This window comes from Pavona decussata, unplaced genomic scaffold (assembly GCF_977016875.1).
Source record: "Pavona decussata unplaced genomic scaffold, jaPavDecu1.1 SCAFFOLD_52, whole genome shotgun sequence".
In the NCBI taxonomy this organism is placed as follows: Eukaryota; Metazoa; Cnidaria; class Anthozoa; order Scleractinia; family Agariciidae; genus Pavona; species Pavona decussata.
In genome coordinates, this window is record NW_028145474.1 from 2,732 (window position 1) to 26,284 (window position 23,553).

The window sequence follows — 23,553 nt, forward strand, 5'->3', positions numbered from 1 at the left end:
TTTCTCCAAAACACTGAACAAATCAAACAAATTGGTGAAGCTATTGGTACCGCTTGTATATTTATTAATGGCGTGTGAGAAAAATATGAATGCAATACCTGATAATAGTTTAGATATAGAAAATTGACTGCTAAAAAAGCGACATCTCCCTTCGGCGTTTTGGTGCAAATTTAAAGAGCCGGTGTTATCAGTACACGCAAAATTTCGTACAATTTCAGTTCATTATGGAACGCGATTTTGAAAAGTCGCTTTGTCTGGGTACGGGAATGTCCGTCGACCGCTTTGTGGCAGTTATTTTCCCTCACTTCTATCGCCGTAAAATCAAGCCTAGGACACTAGTGCTATGAAATGCAGCCATCGTTGTGTTTTCGTCGATCTTTGCCTTACTGCAACTTGCTGGCACTTCAGTAGATATCTACCGTTTAATAGATCAACATTTACACGCGACGTTTCCTCTTTCCACAATCACTTTGGCCTATCTGGGAATATTTTACTTTTTAAGGAAGCAATCGTGTGTTTCTCTTATGAACCAACCGACCTTGTCCAACAACGCAGCGCTTCACAGCAGGCGACGAGAAGCAATGGCCAAAAAGGAAAGAAAAATGGCTATAACTTCCTTTTTCATTTTACTGTTTCTTGTTATTTCTCTGGTCCCATATTTTGTGGCTATCATTATTGAAGTACACTGTCATAGCTGTGGTAAACAGAACTGGTTTTTCGCTTTGAGGGAGTCGTGTGTTGTGTTCCTGTTTTTCAATTCCACCGTCAACCCTTTCTTCATGGCATCACACATCAAGGATTTGAAGAAGTCAGTTAGGATTGTTCTTGGTTTGAGTCATAAAGGCAGCAAACCAAGCGCGGATGATTCCCACCTCCAGACAACTTCAATGAGAAACACTCGGCTTTTTCTATATGACCTATAATGAGGAGAAACCGTGGTGTAAAACTTTTCTGGTTTGACTCATCCTTCAGAGACAAAAAGAAAAAAACAGAAGCAAAACAAAGCGATACAATGAAATTTAATTCGACTTCTAATTCTAATCTGAATGTAACATTGGTTTTAATTCTAATGTGGAGCAGATAAAAACTGTTTCGTGACTTGCCTGATAATAAAAACAATTTGAATTTCACTTCGATGTTATCTGGTAAAGATGCACCGCAACGGACATTTGTGGTCAAAACTATATTCATGAAAGATTGGAAATCCGCAAAGTAAGGCAAGTAACACGCACATATTTTCAAGTGACATTTTCGTTGGCGTTGCCGTCGCGGTTACGCAAAGCTCCCAGTATTGTCCAATATTTCAGTTTCCAAGTTCACGGAAGTCATATAACTGAAATTCGATTTCCATGTTACAAGAAACTGCTCAGCCTTAAAGTATTTTTAACTGATTTGTTCTGTCTAAATTGGGTGTTAATTTTTAAAAAGAAAACGTGTATCATTGACCGTGAACATAACTGTGCTGTATTTTTAAACTGACATATGTTCCTCTGTGCCTTTTTATAAAAAAATAAGCACGGACGGTAACACACCCACGATGCCTTCAGGTTCAGTCGTGCGTCACCGGAACGCCTGTAATTGCCTTTTGTGCCTAGTAATGATGTTTGGGCTAAAAGTATTTGGATCGACAGAGAATTTCCGTTGCCAGGCTAAACGTTTTCTGTCGCAATCATCAAAAGCACTTACTTTTAATATATTCAAGACAAACCTAACTTTTTGCTTGCATTATCGGTCGTTTCTATAATACAGAAAATTTAAGATGCACAAACTGTTTATGGCTAAAAAAAAAAAAAGAAAAGAAAAAGAAAAAAAAAGACAGAAACATAAAATAGCGAAAATTAAAAGCACTTTTTTTTAAATAAAGTGCGACCAGTCACCATCTGTTTGTTAAATGACCCACTTGAAGTCCTGATGTATAATAAAAAGGCAACATGCAAATAGAGAAATTTAGAATCACGTTTTAGGCAAACCTGAGATTTGCGTTTATTTTTGCTTGACATAATTAGCACTCAGATTAGAACAGTGCAAATCATTCTGTCCTTTGATGCTAACGCAAAATTACGAAATTATACCGAGAAACTAAAAACAGGGAGCGTTTGGCGATATAGTGTAAACATGATCACGTGGTCATTTCTGCCATTTGCATTCTGTTTGCCATAAATCTCTCTAATATCACAGGAAGCAACATTAAAATAATCATGTTTTTTGTAATTTGAAAAATATCTAGAGTGAACTATAGCGTTCGATTTTATCAAAAAGAATGAAATTAACGAAAAAATTTCAAGGTGGATAGATTCATGATTGGAAAGATTATTTTTGAATGGCATCTCCAGTACAGTCCTTACAGTAGGTCCACTTTTTCGTAAGCTTGTGAAACACCACTGCACTCCAAACATAAACCATAAATGTTTAATGATATTGAGACTGGACTTTTTCCTATTATGTGTTAATATCCTTTTTTAGAGTTTCCATCTGTCTTCTCAAAGTAAATATTACAGAAAGCAATGAAAAAACCCTGCTGGTAATTGGCTCAACAAACAGTAAGCTCCATGTATGTCACACGATGAGGCAGCATTTTTACTTATTTATGGTTAGTTTTTAATTAAGTTTCAATGCGAAACAGTGTTTTTAACTGAGCAGACAAATAAACTCAGAACTGTCACAATCGGTTGCTCTGTGTGAATCCACGACTACGTTCATTAAAGAGATCACGTAAGTCGAAGAATCTAGATGGAGCACAAAGAATAAACTTCAAGGTGACCTAAAATTACGTTGTACATAATCTAGCAGTCATGGATGGAGGTTCTGAAAAATCGCTATGTTTAAGCAGTGGAATACCCTTTGCGTCTCTGTTTTTCATCATTGGGCTTCCAAATGCCTTCGTTCTGTTCGTGTTGTACAAAGACCCTCTCCACTGCTTCAGAAAAGCTTTCACCGTGTTTCTGTTTTTCGTTGCGATGGTGAACGTCTTCAATGGTGTCATTGTGTGCTCTGGAGAAACTGTGGTGCGGTTTCTGTGCGCTTTTGGCAGCTGGCGAATCCCGAAAGAAGGAGACATTATCACGGTGTTAGAATATATTGGAATTAACAGCTCCATTCTCCTAATGACAGCGATGTCCATTGATCGTCTTGTAGCTATTGCTTACCCACATTTCTATCTTGGCAAAATCAAGCCTCGGAGACTTGTGCTATTCAATGCCGCTATTTGTGTGTTTTCCTCAATTTTTGCCTCAGTACAAGTCACTCGGATTTCAATGGATGTTTACCGCTTCATAGATGTTTACTTGAATATTGCATTACCCATTGTGACAATGTTCCTAGTATATTTGAAAATGTTTTTAATTTTGAAGAAGAGATCTCGTGAAGACTTGAAGAAGCACGCGATAACGCCAGCTTCCAATCCAACACTTTACAATTTGAGACGACTAAGAATCGCAAAAAAGGAAAGAAAGTTCGCAATAACTACATTCCTTATTTTACTTGTTCTACTTCTCTCGCTTCTTCCTTATTTCGTTGCAAATTTTATCGAAGCCAAATGCCATGAATGTAGAGTCCCAACCTGGTTTTTCACGTTCAAGGAATCAGCCCTAGTATTTCTGTTTCTAAATTCGGCTGTCAGCCCTTTTATAACAGCATGGCGCATCAGTGAACTAAGACAATCCGTGAAAATTGTGTTGCGTTTAAGACAGCGAGTCGATCAGAGTGATTTCCACCTAAGAAGTCTTACACAAGAACGTAACAACAAAATAACAAGCCAAGCCAATGTTACCGAAGAAGAATTAAGAGAAAAAATAACAACATAACATCGTCGATGTTGTTTATCAGCTACAATAAAATGGCGTCTCTGTTTAAGCTATGTGCGCGCATATATGACGAGGCATAACTGGCTAGAATTTAAAATAATGAAGCTATAGAAATTAAAATAATAAAGTTTTTACGGTTTTACGTGGAATTATTCTTTTATTTTGTGTAAAAATGATGATATTGTATTTTCGTGATTGGACAGCGCAAGCTAGACTTTCTTAAAGTCGCCCGCTCGCTTCTCATTCTCTAAGCTCGACTTGTAAGCAAATCTAAGTGCTAGCCTGAAACGGTGTCAAGATATATCTGGAAATTGAAAGATACCTCTTGGAACCTCAGACTATTTTTTGGGCTGTCCAATCCCCCTCGGTTGCTTTAGCTTCTTTAATTTGCGTTTTCTGTCTTCTATTAGGAAATGTTAATAAGTAAAGGAAATTAAGAACAAATGAAACTCTGCACAGCATCTGGTGAGACTTTGTATAATTGATTTGTATAATAATTGAAATGGTGTCATGTTCAGTTGAATCATGGTTTGGAACAAAAAGATTATCGAAATTCTCGTCGTATTCTCTAACTTTATATTCCTTCACTGAGTTTGTTTAATTTGTTTTGAATCGTTAAGTACACTAACTTTTAAGTAGTGAATATATGAGAAAAAAGGACAGTTAATGCATCTTTTGTTTTGACTGAAATACAGAAATAATGGAGAAAAGAGACGCATATCTCTTTTTTGGTAAATGCACGCAGAACTGATTAACATCTACGAGCAAAGTTTTTAACGAAACCATATTAATGTTTTGGTTTCAACTGGTTTTTTTATCAATTATAACGTTTATATTTGTTCGTGGGCATTTCTTTGTTTGTAAACAGAATGAAACCAATTTTGTTGTTTTAACGCGTGAAAAATGGTCAAAAATCTATCGAGTTATTTTTTGTTCCTTTTGTTTCGTTTTGAGGGCTGAAAAAAAAAATGAACGCAGAAAATTAAATCGCATACAAAAGTTACAGCTCAGTTAATTCTTCCTACTCGCAGAATCCCACCTATTTCATTTCAACTCTTCTATTCTTGCACAACGCCATGGTAAAATCAGCCAAAGTTCAAAACTACGTCCTTACAAGTTTGACTTATCCAATTAAGTTTCACCTATTATAAGTTGATCAGCCATAAAATGAAGGATAAGTTAATTTGGACACCTCGATGCCCTGATGTTTACTGATGGCGAAATTCAACACGCTTTGACGTCCTCTGTGCGTTATCAGAGCACAGACACACGACAAAATGAAGTATATTTGTTTTATACAATAAACAAGATTTTTTACCATATTTCGTGAGCAAGCATCACGTTGACTAAGCCGAGTCCAAAACTTTCCAGCAAAATTGAGACCATCTCTACACAATACAACAACATTTTCAAAACTAACCTTTATTGAAGAAGGAATTTCTGTCTCAAAAATATTACAGCATGTCAGTCACTTCACAGTGATTTATAATTGATTACTCGCCATTTACCGGATTTCTATCGGCGACATAAGCTTATTTGGATAAATGCTTCCTTTCTTGTCACGTCACAACAAATATCCTGGTTGAGTTCACTTTCGACGGTCTTTGTCCAATTTTTCATCAGACAATTTTCTTTTCCTGCGAAAATTTGCCTCTGTTTGTCCGCTTCTCGCAAAAACAGTTTGCAAAACTTTGTTGATTAGTCGCTCTGGCTGGACTCTAGACTCTGATCACGTGTGCCGGTCACCCCACTCAATGTGGTCAACCGTGCGTCTATACTCTAATCACACTCTCCTCTAGACAAATCAAACGCTTTTACGCTTTTCATTGTATAATACGTTTTATTAGTAGTGATGACTTCCACCACCAGACATATTTCATTTATGTACAAAGGTTACTTAGGATTAAGACTAGGGTTTTCACTATAGTCAACGGGTTACACTCACGCGCCCCATCATACTATTTAATGATTGTACATAGCATACAGACGTTTCTACTGCTTCATAATAATAATAATAATAATAATAATCATCATCATCATCATCATCATCATCATCATCATCATCACCATCATCATAATAATAATAATAATAATAATAATAATAATAATAACAACAATAATAAGTATCAAATGGGAAATATCCATTTGAATCCCAGTTAGCTGAAGTTAGGCAAAATTCATAGTAAAGGCACAAATTATTGCAATGAACACCAGAAGTACTGAGATGGCCTTCTGACTTTCTGAAGCGATGATAAGCGGATTTCTGTACATCGCTAACAATAGAAGGCTATTTGGAATTGAAATAAGAAGTACCAGGAGCACAAAGAATCAGTTAATTAAGCGAGCCTCAAAGAGCAAAAAAGGGCAATTGCACAGCCAAGGAAGTGCTTAGTTTTCTTTTTCAGTACTATTACGACGTACTGATGGAACCTTAGTCCGTCATGAACTAACAAAAGAATCAAGGTTTAAGTAAGGTCATATGTGATTGACCAATAGACTAATTGAGTTAAATACATGAGTTCTGTTTTACTCAAAAACACAGTGTAAGCCTGAGTACCAAACATTTTCCGTTTATTATGCTGTTCAAAGTTGGATCGAGAATTTTGAACAGGGAAGAGGAAGTGCTTGTCACAAATTTTAAGAGTATATAGTATATAGTATATAGTATACTTTACATATGATTTTTAACAATTTGACTTTCAAGGGAATCAAGGACAATGACAAAGCGACGAAAACTTTTATTAGTTACGATGATAATATACTTAGTAGGCTACACATTATGTTTAATTTCTCTCTCAAGAGAATCTAGGACAATGGTAAAATGAAAACGCTTTCATAATTATTTGAATTTACAGTCGTAGAAAACGAGGGAAAAGCTGTATAAATTGTCGCTGGAACTAAAATTTCTCTTGAGTAAATTTTGACCCACTTCTAACTATCTGATGCTAGTAACTCAAAACTTAATAATTATATATATCATTTAAAAGAAACCTCATACAACCATTCAAAAAGCGCACAGAAATCGGTTCAGTCTTTCTCCATAACATATAACGGCCCCTGCTGACACGTATTTATAATTATCTCCAAACATAATTAAATATTTATCAGTCAAAAACTTATGGTAAAATGTGGTGATAATTTTTTTTTAATTAAAGGAAGCGAATCATAACACCTTAAGAAGAGAGAGTAAAGCTGTACAAATTGATATTTCTATAACTTTTTATCTTCACGTATCGAAAATTATCGTTTAAAAAGAACTTTCCGATTAAGGTTGAATTGGTTGTAATAAGCCGAGGGTACTGTATTATTTATCACTAACTTAAAGATATTACTTTCACACAAGTTCTGTCAGGAAGAAAGAAACGCTATCTTTCCGTGAGGCATATATTTTTGTAGGCGAAATTTGTTTCGCATTTTCCACGAACAACGAAATAGAAATGCCATGAAAAAAAAATCACCAAAATCTTTTATTATGTTTTATTTATGACACTGAATTACACACAATTCTGACAAATCCTATGGAACAAAATGTCAAACAGAAATAAAATTAATCTTTTTAAAAGATTCATGTTGCTATGACATTGGAAGGTCATTAATTACCAAGGAATTTTGCTGATTGCTGCAGTTACCTGAATGATTCAAATTTTCTTGACGACTCAAATGAAGAACAGCTCTTACTGACTGTTTTAACTCGTTAATGCGAAGAATTGTTAAGAGTGGATTAACAGCCGAATTAATAAACAGAAAAATAACACACGATTCCCTTAATATGAAAAACCAGGCCTGATCACCACAACTAAGACAATTCACTTCAATAATGATAGCTACAAAATATGGCACAAGGGACAAAATTATAAACAGGAGAATGAAAAATGAAGTAGATGCAAATTTTCTCTCCATTTGCGCAGTTCTTATCTTTCGCATTTCTTGGAGATCTGGATTGTTTGGCATTATCGTCTGCCTTTGAAAGCCGACTCGTGCACGCCTTTTCAGGACGAGGAATATTCCCAAATATGCAAGCGTCGTCAGAACAAGTGGAAAGGTGGTATGCAAATGTATGTCAACTGTAAGGTAAATATCCATAGGAACATGTTTGTCAAGTTGGATTAAAGAGAAAATCGCTGAAAAAACAACGATGGCTTTGTTGCTGAGCAGAATTTTTCGTGGCTTGACTTTGCGATGATAGAAATGTGGGCAAATAACAGCTAAGAAACGATCCACCGACATTGCTGTTACCGGGAGAATAGAGCTGTTGACTCCAAAGTATCCCAGAATTTTCACATTGTCACCGTCTCGGGGAACATTTTTCTCGCCAAAAGCACACCAAAAGCGCAACACTACTTCTCCAAAACATACCACAATTCCATTGAAGAGGTCCATTGCTGCAATAAAGATTAGGAACACGGAGAAGGACTTCCTGAAACAGCGCAGAGGGTTTCTGTAGTACACGATTAAGACAATACTATTTGGAACAGAAATAAGGAATATGAGACACACAAAGGGAATTCCACTGCCAAGGCAAAGCGATTGCTCAAAACTTCTTTCCATCATTGGTCGACGGACCCAAAACGAACCAGCCAGTTAGCGATGAAAATCTAACAACTCAGTTAAGTGATTGAGATGTGTCCGTGTATTTCCTCCCTTCAGAGAGTTTGTTAATAATTCAAAATTGAGCAAATATTCTGCCGTCAGAATCCAAATTTGATTAAACAGTGGCGTATCTTCTTCTTTTAACAATATACTCGACTCTAGAAATACCGCGCGCAATAGAACATGATACAATGATTGAGCTTTGCCTGCTTCGCGGTTCCCTTTAACTATTAATGATCCGCGTATCATTTCCACTTAGTGACCTGATACATTTTTAACAAACACATATATTGGATTTGAAAATTACCATCTTGCCACAAAAAAACACATTAACGCAGTAAGTCCAATGAAACAATCAACACCTGTCTCTATGTTATAAACGACCCAATACGCCACCTGAAAAAAGATAACTTGAATCGCACAATATAAATAATAATAATAATAATAATAATAATAATAATAATAATAATAATAATAATAATAATAATAAAACTGATCGTCATTAGCAGAAAGATAATGCCTAACATTTTCTAGAAGGGTTTGATGCTATTAATGGAAAGCGGAAAATTAAGCTTCACGTTGAAATATCGGATTTTATTCAAAAAGATTCTGATGTTCGTGTTGTTATAATTTTAATAACGTCATACGTTATATAAAAAAAAAAACGAAAAGGAAATGCAAAAATATAATTAATAATTATTCCACTCACACTTGTTGGACATGAGATGATAGATAGCCAACAAGGCTATAAACATCTCTTATCCAACAAGCGCGAGTGGAATAATTGTCTTATTAAAAACAATCAAGAAATATTGCTAGATTTTGCTGATTTCGCTTTGCAAGAACAACCACGGAAGAAAATTTAATAGTCGCTATTTCTCGGGCATGGTATATTACGGCTCAGATACCACGGCCGCTAAGCCAATCAAATCTCTGGAGTTGCTTCATACAATGATAGATTTAAAGGGATTTTGTGAGAAGCAGAGGTGACTAATGTTGGTGTGTGGAAATTGGAACTATGCCCGGCGGTGATCATTGTGCTGTATGGAGTTGTAATGGGGTTGTAATGGGGTTGACAGGCCTGCGCCACTCTCATGGCGTGTTTTAGCCTAAATGAACATTTTGCCCTCACGGGTATATCGTTTTGAGAACACCCTTTTCTCTATGAAATGAGCGGTGTCCCCTGTATTTTCTTTTTCATCTTATTAAATACCATTCATGGTTTGTAGGATTTGCGTGATGGTCGCTGGTTTGGTATTTTGATCTCAAAGGTCATTTCTCGGTTATGCGTTCTGTTTATTAGACCTGTCGTTCTTATGCCCTTTGGGGCATTTGGTTCAGGTTTGGTATCGCTCACTACAGAGCGCAGGGTGACACTAAAGCCTCCCTTTTCATCTCTGCAAAGATAGGATTTAACCGTGTAATAATCATTATCTTGCAGCTTTTATGTTGCCGGGCCGGGCCATTTTGCTTTTGTGGCAAGATGTTGTGTTTCTTAGCACGACTATTTGTCTTTTGATCCTTTCTTTGGCATTGTAGCTTCTTTGAAAGCTGTGCAATGCGTTCAATTCCGTACGGTTGTGTTTTTGTTATCGCTTCGCTCCACTCTGAAACTGTGAGGGTTGTGTTGCCATTACCCCATTACAACCTCATACAGCACAATGATCACCGCCGGGCATAGTTCCAATTATACTCGTTGTAAATATCAGCACACGTAATTACAACTAAAAAGGCTTTATTGAGTCAATCTCCTCAAATTTATACCTAAGTTTGTACTATTTCGAGACCATTACTTGATGTAGATTCAGTAGATTTCATACACCAGTCAACTTTACGCAAGAAAGAGTGTTTGTCGATAGATTTTATCGCATTATTCACACAAAAACTTACAATTTTCATGTACCAACATTAGTCACCTCCGTTTTTCAGAAAATCACGGCAAAAATGCGGGGTTTTTTGTCCAAAATCACTGCTTTTGGCGAAAAAGCAACTTTACGCCGTACATTGGCAATGTTTGCCCCTGGCGATCCCAGAATCATTTACGCGTAACATTGGTTTCTGATTACTGGCAATTCATTCATTCAAATTCAAATTATGATTATTAGAGCGTTAGTCAGTTTGCTTTCACCATTTTCAAGCAGATAATTATCGATGAAACGAACTATTGGTTAGGAATTAAAAAATCTTTATTCAACATAATAAGTCAGTCTGGTACCACAGCGGCAACTTTCGTGTAGCATGCGCCCTGAGCATCACTCTGTTTCGTAACGAAACTTTCGTGGAATATAACAAGAGGGCAGTTCATTGACAAAATGTACGACTTTTGCCGAGGTGCCGTGCACACCACATTGCGCTGACATACGCAGCAGAATTTTGCTTACCAGTATTAGATCATTTCGGTGCTCTACCTAGCCCTGGCCTAACAGTTGCAGACACATTTTTTTTCCATGAAATGTACGTAGTTGCGCTAACTCCCCAATACGGCAAGGGCCTTGATATACAGTATGCGATTACAAGTAAACTCTTAGCCCGGCATCTCTATACTGCGACCCTGGCTACCCGGGCTGCCCGCGCGCCCCGGTTGTCATGTAATAAAAACCCCGGATATTTGCTGTATTTAACCCTATCTATCGTGCTAATAAAGTCATGATTGCCAAATGGCGGCCATCTTGGATTTCTGGATTTACCCAAAACTTCAGGAAAGCACCGAAACTAGACAAAAAGTTATCAAAACCAATAAAGGAACACTAATATGAGCTAAAAACACAAAAGTTACAGTTAAAAAGGTTACTTTTCTTCATTTTACAAGAGAGTTTCCACTTTCTCAAAAAAAAACACTGCCTGTCAAAAATTAGGTGCCGCCCATGGCAACACAAAATTCTGTAAAAAGTCCATGGCGTTAGCGCAAATATCAAAAAAATATATATTTATGTTCAAAATCACCACGGGCAAAATTTTCCCCGCCCCCGGTCTAGCTAACTATAGGTATTACGTGTACTCCATTTAGTCCTAAGGGTGTTCGGTGTGAAGACACATCACGTGCTCTGCATGTTCACTTACCGTCTCATGTTAGTGTAGCATGATCCGATAAAAAAAAAAGTACAATTTTTAATTTTAGAGACATATTTCGGAAGTTTTATCTGCCATTGTCTGTTTAATATAACGCGTTAATTGCAGAGTTGGTTAAATACTAAGCAACAACAACAAAACAAAAATGCGACACCAAGAACGGCATGTAAACTTAAGTCCCTCATATCAATTGTTTTTGTACTCGGCTTTTGTATTTTATTCTCTAAGTATCCAATGTCTTTTCTTTGGCATTACATCCCTTGTTGTTGTAATTAGCTTTGGTGTTTAACCAACACTGTCATGCGAGTGAACATTCATTCATGTCTTTAAAATAAAAATGTTGTCCTTTTCATCAAACTGCTTGCAAGTCTGCTGCTTCTCAGACTGTTTGTGTAATACTAATTGACGCGTGTATTCACTAATGTTGAACAGGAATTGTAATGCGCAGCAAACCTCAAAAATTATGCAGTTTAAATTCAAAATCGAAACACTCTATACTTGAAAATCAGAATTAATTCGTAGTCGAACCACAAAACTCGAAAGTGAAGCAAACTAGAAAACGAACAAGCCAAAGCTGAAAAAAGCATCATCGGACAAAACTTCGCAAAGGAGGTATCGAGACACTCAAAAAGTAAAACAGCCTAAATCTGTAAAATGATCGGGAAGCACAGGGGAAGTTGAAAACGAATCATCGGCTATTAAAAATATCACGGGACTGGAACAAAAACGAAGCACTCTGACCAAAAACAGAACACATTAACTTGAAACGGAGACACCTTTAACTATAAGTCAGTGGTTATCGGACACGGATCGAAATGTTAGTGTCGACTAAAATACCCAGCGATTATCAACACCAAAACTACTCAAGTAAACTATATTAAGGCATAGAGCTATTTCGCCGAAACGTCGGGGGGAGGGGTGGGGTAATCTAATCTTAGGTTTTCACCCTAATATCGTAACCTTCTCAAATCGCAAGTTTTGTCATTTCGGAATATGTGACGTATGTACATTTGGCCACGCGAATCATCGGTCGTTGTGGCCAGAAAATGCTGGAAAACCTTTGAACCTGCTTTTAACTTTCCAATAGTAATTTAAGTTCGGTGCTCGGAAATTATTAAATTTTTAAATCTTCTGAAACTAAATTTTGGAAATTTTTTAACCTTAAATTTCAGTTAATTGAAAGTTGCCAAGCGTGAAAATTATGTAAGTAATATTCTTGACAGTAGAAAGCTTGTGGGAGCCAAGTGGAAGCCCCAAACAAGTGATAAAAATTGTTCTCATTTCTCTCTTAAAAATTTTAAATTCCAAAATAACCCTGAAATGTCACGTGACAACAGATGATCCCTCTAAACATTTCATTTTCTATAATTTTTTGCTACAAAGAAGATAGTAGATTTATTTAATGTTTTATAAAATGCCAATAAAGTTAGACCACACGCCATTTTATTTTTAAGAAAGGAATTTAGGCCCAGGCCTGAATTCACCTGTGTGTATTAAATCTGATCTGATATTCCCGAATTACCAATGAACGTTTTATTTTCGAGTCTCAGCTGCTTCTTTTTCGAGCATTTGATGTTCTTTTCAAATGTTTGGTCCTTTTGTTTTCGATCGTTAGCTTGTACAAAACAAAACGTTGTTTTTCCCGTTACTGTGTGGATTCCAGTCATTCCCGATTAAGAAGATTTGTAAAGTGTGAGAAGCACCGTGGTAAGTACAAAAATTTTCAAAGTATATTTTGTTGTATGCTTTTTGTATGTATCACCGGCTGCGGCGTTGACCTTTGCGTATGTAAAAAGCAAAGAAAATATGTTAATTTTTTGTTGACTGACTGACATGCGAATTTTACTGACGAGCTCCGAAATCAAGAAATGAACAGAAGATCTGGAGGACAAGGAACCTTTCTGTAACGAAAGTCTGATGGCGATAGAATACACTGACATAAAAAATAGAAAGAGGGCATAGTATGTTCAGTAAACTATATTATATATTCTTTTTTTTTTTTTCGTTAATAAAAAGAATATATTTCAGCCGCCCTTCAGACTGAAATGAAAAAAAAAAGGTGTCCAGGGCTTAGTATCCATAGACACTGCGGTACTGTGTCGGTGGGGAGTAGAGACGAATGTTTGGTTTATCAACAAAGTTGATAACTAAAGGTAAATTGGCCACCGTAAAGAGATTCGAGTGCTGAGGTTTCGAGCGTGAGCCCTTCGCCGTCGTGCGATTCGCTTTAATTCGATGAAGGGCTCACGCTCGAAACGTCAGCGTTCGAATTTTTTTACGGTGACCAATTTACCTTGAGAAGCAAAACCTGTGATCTGACTTTGCAGTTGATTCTGGGCTTTCATTTAACGCTTTGACGGCTGAAATTCGAGAAAAATACCGCAAATTCAAGCTCAAATTGCGTTTCTTGTACTTTGTCATGTCCAATTTCAACCAAACTACCAATAACATTACTTATGACTCTAACATTTACTTTTTCTTTATTATATATTGGAGTTCTTGTTCAGACACCCGCAGAAAGAAAACTTTCATTCGGCTGACTGAATCAAAATTTCTATCAAAATTCGCGCGCACAGAACACCGGAAGTGGAAATGTTGGAGCGTAAAATCGGAATAAAAGCTGCAACAAACATTTGTTTTTATTTTGAGATTCGCACGGTGACCTATCTAAATATTTTACATGTATGCAAAATTCAACATGCACCTTTTAATAGGAACGTGTAAGCGTGGAAATTCATCCTGTAGAATTTTGTGTAGGTGAAAAAAAAATACCTTTTTGATATAACACTTCTCAAACTCATTAATAATTCATGCAGTCAAAAGCCAATAAATGACCTCCATTTCGGTCAGGTGGATGAATCTTGATACCCCAATGAAACACCAGATGAAACACCACCAGGTTTTCATCTGAGATGAAACATGTTTTTCATCTGAGATCAAACATTTGCATTTTAATGAGATTAATTTCTTATTGTTTCATTTGAGAAGACATGTCAAAAACTCGGGCTTCGTGCTTTATCACGGGTTCCAAATACCTCGAAACAGATGAAAGCACTCGGCCTGCGGCCTCGTGCTTTCATCTGTTTCTCAGTATTTGGAACCCGTGATAAAGCACTCGCCCTCGTTTTGGACATATTACAAGATCTACTGAATAGCTTTGTGTCATATAACCAGAGGAGTTGAAAAATTAAAAAGAGAGCGAGATAATGAACAGCAACTGAAACGTAGATGTATTTTAGGAGTAAAAACAAGTGTTTCCAGTCTACTTAGGTCCCAGCTTGGACTACTTCGTTTTCAAGTTATATAATTACACGTCACCGCTAATTTGGTCTTGTTTCTTTTTTTAGCTACCTAACCAATAACAGACCTCTTTTTCGCCACTATTGTGTGTATTGCACATATTGACCTTAAGTGGAGTCGTTGTAAGGCTTGATGTTTTAGAACTTCATTGTCTTGTATGTACCCTTTATTTATACCAATTGAGTATAGAACTATGATTTATGCTCTACCGTACACAGTCGTATCAAAATCTATCACTTGTTTTTGCCGCAGGGGGCTGTTTGGCCGTATGATCTCGAAATTGGCCCTCGTTACGAAGAAAATCTTAAAGGTTAAATGTACAATAGATCAAACCGTCAAATTGTTAGTTAACTTTCTTAAATAATTCCATTATATTAAGTTGTTGGTTTTTAACTTCATGAAAAGAAAAAGGCATTCTTCTTCTTCTTCTACTTCTTCCTGTTTTTTTTTTTTTGTTTTTGTTTTTTCGGGGAGAAGGGAGGGGGGGGGGGGGTTGGGGGTAGTTATTAATAGGTATTAAGTGCTACCGTCGTGAAATAAAGTAATTAAATTACCAAATAATTTGATTAGAAACGATGAAATAGGTAGAAATGGTATGGAACTGCGTGGTTTTTTGAGGCTTTCATAGAGAAGAAATTTGTAAATCAGAAGTTGAAAATGTAATGTAGTTAACAACACTTTCGTAACGAAACTCGTGCCAATGGAATGGAACAGAATATTGGCGAAAGAAAAATGATGTTAAAAATATATGTAATTTCTTTTATTTATTTTTTCACTGAATTTAATTTTATATGCAATTTTGTAAATTCTACTCAAAGGACGGCAGACTCTGTCATTTCTTGCTCGTTTGCGCGTGTTTCCTTTAAAGAAAAAATCCCTTTTTTGGACGAAAGGTTCCTTTGATGATTAGTCGCAATGCTGGACTATTGTAAATACTGAGCCAAGGGTTCAGTTACAGACAAGAGGTCAACAACATCTTTTAATAACCAATTGTCACCTCATGTTTGTTGTACTGAAGTGTATTCGTCGTAGCTGCATGCTTCTGGAGCCTTCTAAAAGAGAAAGTTTTCCTCGCTCACAATATATAGACAAGCCAAGATAGAAACCATTCCTTAGTTGCCCAGATAAGTAAACCGTTTAACGTGTTGTAATAACTTAGCCGTGAATTGTTTTCTTCAGATCATAACTGTAATTAGAGTTATGTGTAAAATATGCAAGATATGAGTCAAACTATACCCGGTGTGGTCGATCTACCGCAACCTTGATCCCACTCTGAAGCCGTTTTCTGGTTTATGTTCGAGAGATTCAAGTCTACTGTTGGATCCAAGATATGCCTATTCTAATAATCCCGGTGATTTCTGCCGTATAGGTCCTGGCCTTTCCGCAGCTAGCGAGTATTCCCTAAAATTGAAAGGCATTTCCTAGAGACAAGAGAATCTTTTCCCGATATAGCCCAAAAACTTGTCGTCACAAATCCGCAGTTTGTCAACTGTGGGAAAAATCACTGCTTGTATGTAAAAATATCTTTTTTCCCTTTTTGATTTTCTTATAAATATTCTCTTATAACTCCAACGGGAGCACTCGGGATCTTTTTAAAAAAATGGTTATCACTCGGTATGGCTTTTATGAGGGATCAGTGGGTCAGCTAAAACAAGAACTTTTTGACAAAGAAGCCTTCAATGTAGGACATGCTTTGCTGGTGTTAGAACTACCGTCACCCCTCCCCCGAATCGGCAACTCAGATTTTGAATTCTGAGTAATACCATTTGTGAAATCATTCGTCAGAGATTCCCACTTTTTTGTGGACTAGTGCATCATGTGACCAGTTTCAACAACAACAACAAGCTTTATTTGCATGACTATAACAAATACAGTATTGCAAAAGCTATTCATAGCTAATTATTGATTCGTTAACTAATTCTTAAGATAACTTAAAATAAAATAAAATAAAATAAAGTAACTGAAGTCTTTGCTTATTTTAAACTTTTCATACAGTAGAAGTTATCATTCCGGAGAGAAGTTTATCTCTCAATTCGAAGCACGAGGAAACAAATGAAATTGATTGAGTGTTTATAAAATAGTCTGTTGAGTTCATTATATGCGATAGTAAAGTTTCTTTTACTAATAGTCGTGTTAATGGAAGGCTAGGTTCTATTTTAGAAAAGAACATATCTCTTAAAGAAGAGTAACTTGGGCAATCTAATAAAAAATGAATTTCGTCTTCAATGGTTTTACGGTTGCAAACATTACACACCCTTTCATTACGGGGTATGCTGTCGTATCTTCCTGTTTCAATCAAAAGCTTGTGGCTGCTTATTCTTAGTTTCACTAATGCTTTCCTAGAAGCGTTTTTCCTTGTGAGGTCTAGGTAAGCAGAGGGGCCAAAAGTTTTTTTGATTGTGTAATAAAAGCTGAGTTTTTGTGAGTGTTGAAGGGTTTGGTGCCAATAAGAGATATATTTCTTTTTCATAAGATCTATATATTGTTTGATGTTATTTTCATTCAATGTGTTATAATTAAAGTTGGGGAAATTATAGTATTCACTTATCTTCATGAGACTGGAGTAAAAGCTAGTTTGACCGTTATAATGAAGGTCAACAGATATTCTTAGGGTTTGTTTTGCTATAGAATGTTCATTCTTTCCTTGGAGGTAGTGTACGTAATTAAGTATCTTTTTATTTATGTCAACGATTAGAGGAAATCTGCCAAGTTCAGCTCCACATGCAACGTTGGATGACTTATTATGTACTTCTAAATAGCGTTTACAGAAATGTAAATGTGTTTTTTCAATTCTGGAGCCTTCCCACGACTTAAAATCTGATTTAACAAAGGCACCCCACACTTCACTATTGTAGGTTAGAATTGGCTGAATCATTGTGTCAAAAATTTTACATGCACGTGAAGGTTTCAGTGTACTAAAATCAGTGTGTCGTCTTAGACTAAAGAAAGCATGAAGAGCTTTTTGTCGAAGATGTTCAAGCGAAAGTGTGAAATTTCCGGAAGACGAAATGCGAGTTCCTACGTAAGTGTAGTCTTGTACTATATCTATTAATTCATCGCCTATGTGAAAGGTATAATCGCATTTTTTTTTTTTGTGCTTTTTTGAAAAATCATTATCTTGGTTTTCTTAAGGTTTATATTTAGCATCCATGAGTTGCAAAATGATGATAAACTGTTAAGGCAATTTTGTAATCCCAATTTTGATCGTGACAATATAATTAAGTCATCTGCATAAAATAATGAGCTGAGTTTGGTGCCATTTGGTAGTATAAACGGGTCAGACAAAATATTGTTGAACGAAAAGGCTAAATCATTAACATATAGATTAAAGAGCAGAGGACTTAAAATGCAGCCTTGACGCACACCTCTACTGTATTGAAAAGATCGCGTTTGACTATTTCCAATTCTAACAGAACACGTAGAATTCGAGAATAAACTTTTGATAATTTTATAAAAGCTTCCTCCGACATTGATTTGTAACAACTTGTACATAAGCCCATCGTGCCAGACAGAATCAAACGCTTTTCTAAATTCCACAAAACATGCATATACTTTTGTTTGGTGAGATTTGACATATTTATCTACTAGTGTTCGTAGTGTAAAGACATGGTCTGCTGTTCGATTTTTTGCTAAAAAAACAATTTGAGATTTATGAAGAATGTTATGCCACTGAACATGTTCGAGGAGTCTTTGATTGAGAATTGAGCAAAATAATTTACCAAGACAACTAGAAATACAGATTCCACGATAATTTGAGGGATCAGTTTTTTAATGACCTTAATTTTTAAACAGCGTTTTGCAGTTGTTAAAATAATATTTTCTACTGCATCGAGGGAGGTGTTGATGTTTCTGTCTGGCCCACTGTCAATAAGAAAATCGTGTATCAATCTCTGTATATCTCTTGATTGTAGCGCGGCTCTAAATTTTTGTGGTGAATTACTTTCCCAAATAAATTGTTTGGGTAAACGAGTTAGTGTATCGTTGGTATTTGTTGTGGCTAAGTGATTATCATTTGTGCCAATATTAAGCCATGCCATTATTGAACTGTGATATGATAAACTTGACGGCTCTCTAACAATGAATTTCGCCACATGGGGGAATAAATTTTGATCACATACTGCATAGTCAATAACACTGACTCCTGATTTTCCATGAAATGTGGATCTTCCTAATGAATCACCAGATATTCGACCATTCAGAATTCTTAGATCTGCACTCCGACAGATTTCTAAAAGCTTTTTCCCGTGGTTATTTAAATCGTTATCAAAGCTATTTCGCTGAAAGGCGTATTGTGAAGATTTAGATTGATCATTTACTATAATCGAGTTGCCATCTTGACAAACATTGTCTGGGTATTTACCTGTTCTTGAGTTGAAATCTCCCATGAGGAATATTGATCCGTGTGAGGAGAATTTTTCGATGTCATTTTCAAGTTCTTCAAATAGTTCAGGAGAGAAGTAAATGGAATTGTACGGTGGAATATAGGCGCCACACACATAGATGTCGTTATCAGTTTTCGTGAATTTCTTCAGAATTTTAAACCATAAAAAATTCGTCGATTGTTTTTCCACTGAGATCCAATCATGAAACTTTGGCTTATAAAGCAAAGCTAGGCCCCCCGAGTGGCGACCGCAGTTTCGTGTTTTTACGGCATTTGTAGTCACAACCTTGAAGCCTTCAACTTCAATATTCCCTTTTTTCCATGTTTCGGAAAGAATTGTGAAATCAGAATTTTTGATCATACTTAAAAAGTCACTATTTCGTAATTTGTCGCCTAATGTCTTTGAAAACAGACCATTGATATTCCAGGCAAAAAAGGAGAGCTTATTAGATTGATTTGATTCCGGCATATCGGTATCCGAAAAGAGAAAATAGAGCAAATTCACCGGATATCCCGGTAAATAGCCCCACTATGTCACTTAGAGGCAAAGGAAAGTCTATATTAGTTTATAAGGCATTAGAGTAGAGTCTTAATAAAACGCAGTAACGATACCAGTTCCTTGGGTACTTCCACTCCAGAGATCTTGCTATCACCAGACTGATCATTGTAAGGGAGAGATGAAGAGTTGGGCACTAGATGCTCATTCGCTTTTGCAGGCGGACCATTCTGTGCATGAACTAATTTTGACTGCTGCTGCGGAGTGTGGTAGGTCAGTCTGTTGGTTCCGCTGAGGGGACCATATTTTACAGCATTACTGTAGGAAGAATAACCTTCCAGGGAACTTGTATAGGGCTGGCGAAACGATGGTGGTGGATGATGTGTCTCTGCGTTTAGGTAGAATTTGTTCAGCTGATTGGTTGGGAATGCATGGATTTCCTCCGTCTTTGGATAAAGTGAACGCGTGGGTGAGGACGAAGAGCGGTTCGGTTGGCTTGGAACAGAACGAGGTGGTTGTTGAGCTCGGCCACGAATTGCTGCTACGAGGTTCGCGGCAAACAAGCCAAGGTGCCTTTTCTTAAGGTGTTTGTTGCCATGTAAGACATCTAGTCCTTTGGAGAAGATATTTTCATGACTCAACATGTGGACGTTTGGTAATGTAGAACAGCTGTCAAAAAGTTTCGCGTTTATTTTTGACAGATTGTGCAAGGAGATATCTGCTCGAGGTAGAAGAGTAGAATAGATAATTTTACTTTTTGGAAACATTGTGGATACTTGTGTAATAAAGACGGAGATTTCAGAGATGAAGTCGTCTATTAGTGTGGTCGGCGTTAGATCATTTGTTCCACTGTGGATGAGAATTAGTTTTGGGTGCTCCGGTTCTTTACTGATTTCGTCTTGTAGAATTGTGCGAGCGTGAGTGGTTGTGGGACATCTGAAAAAAGTAAAGTCCTGGCCAGAAGGGAAAAGCTTTTTCTTGTCGAGAAACTTTCCATTTGAGTCGCAAAGAAAAACACATTTGTCGACCACAGCAGGGAAGCTAGGTGGTTGAGTTGGGATACCATTGCCGCGCTGGTTAGGAGGATTGGTTTTTGGTGAAGTGGCAGCAGTGTTGTTTACCACATCAATATCCTGTCAACTGTTTGATGTGTTATCAGATTCACCATGATCTCGAAGTGGTATAAATCTGTTCTCTGTAGGGATATTCGGCGTTATTGACGGAGAACTTGTTTCCGTCGTCGAAGGTGTTGGGGTTCCAGGTCTTTTTTCGGAAGTGATGCTTGGCACAGATGAAGCGGAAGTTGTGTCTGGCTGATTTATCTCATCCGATGTATGTCTGGTGTTTTGCCAAAGCGCTGTTACTTGCTCTTTAAGAAAATTTATTTCCGCCTTTAGAGTATTTTCCGATTCTTGCAACACTTGATTTGTTTTTGTGATTTGCTGAGTTTTTTTGTGCAGAGATTGATTTTCATCTTGCAGTGTCCTAATAACTTTTGATTGTTGAGAAATCATTTCTTGGAGTGATTTAATTTGGGAAGATAGATCAGAGTATCGATCATCGAGTGTTTGCTTTTGTACTTTGATTAAGTGATCTTGTTTAGCGATTTTGTCCTTGATATTCTCGAGATCTCCAGAGCTAACAATTTGATGATGAGTAAAATCCACTTCTAGTTGTCCAAGGGTGTCTCTTATGGATGCAATTGTTTTTAAGTGGTTGGGTGAAACCGTGAGTGGTTCCAGATCTTCCGTTAATTCTGTCAATGTTCTATTTCGGGTGGCTGAGCCATTATCATCGTTTTCCCCGTTGTTTGAAGCGGGAATGTCTCCATCTCCAACAAAGTGAATAAATATTGTAAAGAAATTGTGAAGTAACGATCCAAATAGAGAAAAATCATTATAACGAGGGAGAGAAGTAAGAGGTTGGAGATCGGAAAGTGATTTTACAATGTTGAGGAGCACGGGAAACTCAAATTTGGTCCATTCCTCGAATTTCTTACCCTGAACTTGAATTCTTCCGGTTGTGCTAAAGACTGTTAGAGCGACCAATTGGTCTTCACCAGTGGATGTAAGTCCGACTAAATGAATAATGAGTTTGTCGCACTTTGATGTTGAACTAGGGCTGTCTTGTTCCTCCCATATGACCTTGTAGTCTGCTGCATTTCCGGTGAGCTCGTAGTAGCGATACTGGAACGCTGTTATCCACAGTAAGAGACGATCTTCTGAAGTTGAAAAGGCAACACATTTTGCTGAGGGCCTGTATATGGTAAGGTCGATGGATTCAAAAGGGGCATTCTGCGATTTAGCGGCTGGTAGATGAAAATTGTCGACAATGTATCTGTTCAAATCCTGGCTTGGTTGCGTAATTCGCATATGGGGTGATTTGATATCGCTTTTTCCACTAGTCACCAGTGTGGTTTCTTCTTCAAATTCGTGATTCTGTTTACCTTGTGCCATTAGCTAAATAGATAGCGGTAGCGCATTTACCAGGATACCAGAGAAAAGCCAAAAAAGTTATTTTTTGCCTTCCATGACGAAAAACACGTGCGTCCACAATCCCTGATACCTGATACCTGATACAACAAGTTGTAGGCAAACAAAAATACTAGGAAAGCGCAGCTCCTCGAACCGCATTAAAAACACCGCAAATTGAATAGAGGCGGAAGATTAATACACCCTTTAAGTCTACAGATTTGTACTCTGTTATGTTTTAATTTTGCCGGCTCTATAGCTGACATTCTCACGGCTGCTCATTTTTAGAAAACAGGGTTGCCGCTCAACGCTCATTTGCCGGTATAAAGAAGCCCTAGACTATTGCACTTTTCTTTTCTTTTCTTTTTTTTAGTTTACACCATCATGGAGAACACAGTCGAAATTTTGGGGACCGTCGTTATTGGCACACTTGTTGCCAACTTTCTTCTCAACAGCAGTCGAGTTCTACAAGCTATTAAGTTGTGCCGGGAATGTTTGATTATCCTGAACAACACAGCCCAGAAAGAAGAAGTACAATTAGCTAACACATGGCTATACATTCTGATGACTAAGGCATACCACCTTCTTAACGATCACACAAGTGGGGTAGAATGCGGTAAAAAAAGTCTGGACTTTGTTCGCCGCCTTGGCTTAAGAGACGAAGAATGCACCGTAACCTCTCACCTGGCAAACAGATATAAACTTCAAGGAATATATAAAAAAGCAGAGGTTCTTTTTAAGAAATCACTGGGCTTCGCGATAGAAACAGGCAGTAGGAAGGAAGAAGCCTCGTGTTATGGAAATCTTGGTACTATCTATCAGTCTCTCGGTCAATATGGAAAAGCTGAAGAATATCAAAGGAAAGCACTTGCAATAGCAAAAGAAATTGGCGAAAAACACGGAGAAGCCGCGTGTTATGTAAACCTGGGAGCTGTGTATCAATCTCTCGGTGAATATGGAAAAGCTGAAGAATATCAAAGGAAAGCACTTGCAATAGCAAAAGAAACTGGCGACAAACAAAGAGAAACCGAGTGTCATGGAAACCTGGGAGCTGTGTATCGATCTCTCGGTGAATATGGAAAAGCTGAAGAATATCTAAGGAAAGCACTCGCAATAGCAAAAGAAACTGGCGACAAACAACGAGAAGCCGCGTGTTATGGAAACCTGGGAGCTGTGTATATATATCTCGGTGAATATGGAAAAGGTGAAGAATATCTAAGGAAAGATCTTGTAATAGCAAAAGAAATTGGCCAAAAACGAGAAGAAGCCATTTGTTATGGAAACCTGGGATCTTTGTTTCGTATACTTGGTAAACATTCTAATGCTAAAGATCACCACGAAAAAGCACTTGCCATGAGCAGAGATCGGTGACATAAGTTCAGAGGCTATGTGGCACCTTGATCTTGCATACGACATTCTGTCAACAGGAGATGAATGTTTACA

At 37.1% G+C, this 23,553-nt stretch overlaps 3 protein-coding genes across 3 annotated transcripts; 2 read left to right on the forward strand and 1 right to left on the reverse strand.

Annotated features, from left to right (window-relative positions):
• The first annotated feature begins 2,792 nt into the window (after window positions 1–2,792).
• Window positions 2,793–3,803, forward strand: LOC146480724 (adenosine receptor A1-like). Its single transcript, XM_085109061.1, has one exon. The coding sequence runs from the start codon at window positions 2,793–2,795 to the stop codon at window positions 3,801–3,803; it is 1,011 nt and encodes a 336-aa protein (XP_084965187.1).
• A 3,367-nt stretch (window positions 3,804–7,170) lies between these two features.
• Window positions 7,171–8,363, reverse strand: LOC146480725 (uncharacterized). Its single transcript, XM_085109035.1, has one exon. It carries the CDS (start codon window positions 8,352–8,354, stop codon window positions 7,377–7,379), a length of 978 nt encoding a protein of 325 aa, XP_084965161.1. The 5' UTR covers window positions 8,355–8,363; the 3' UTR covers window positions 7,171–7,376.
• Window positions 8,364–13,082: 4,719 nt separating this feature from the next.
• On the forward strand, window positions 13,083–23,481 carry LOC146480726 (uncharacterized). The gene is made up of 2 exons (XM_085109062.1): window positions 13,083–13,169; window positions 22,484–23,481. Exon 2 carries the CDS (start codon window positions 22,495–22,497, stop codon window positions 23,479–23,481), a length of 987 nt encoding a protein of 328 aa, XP_084965188.1. The 5' UTR covers window positions 13,083–13,169; window positions 22,484–22,494.
• The last annotated feature ends 72 nt before the right edge of the window (window positions 23,482–23,553 follow it).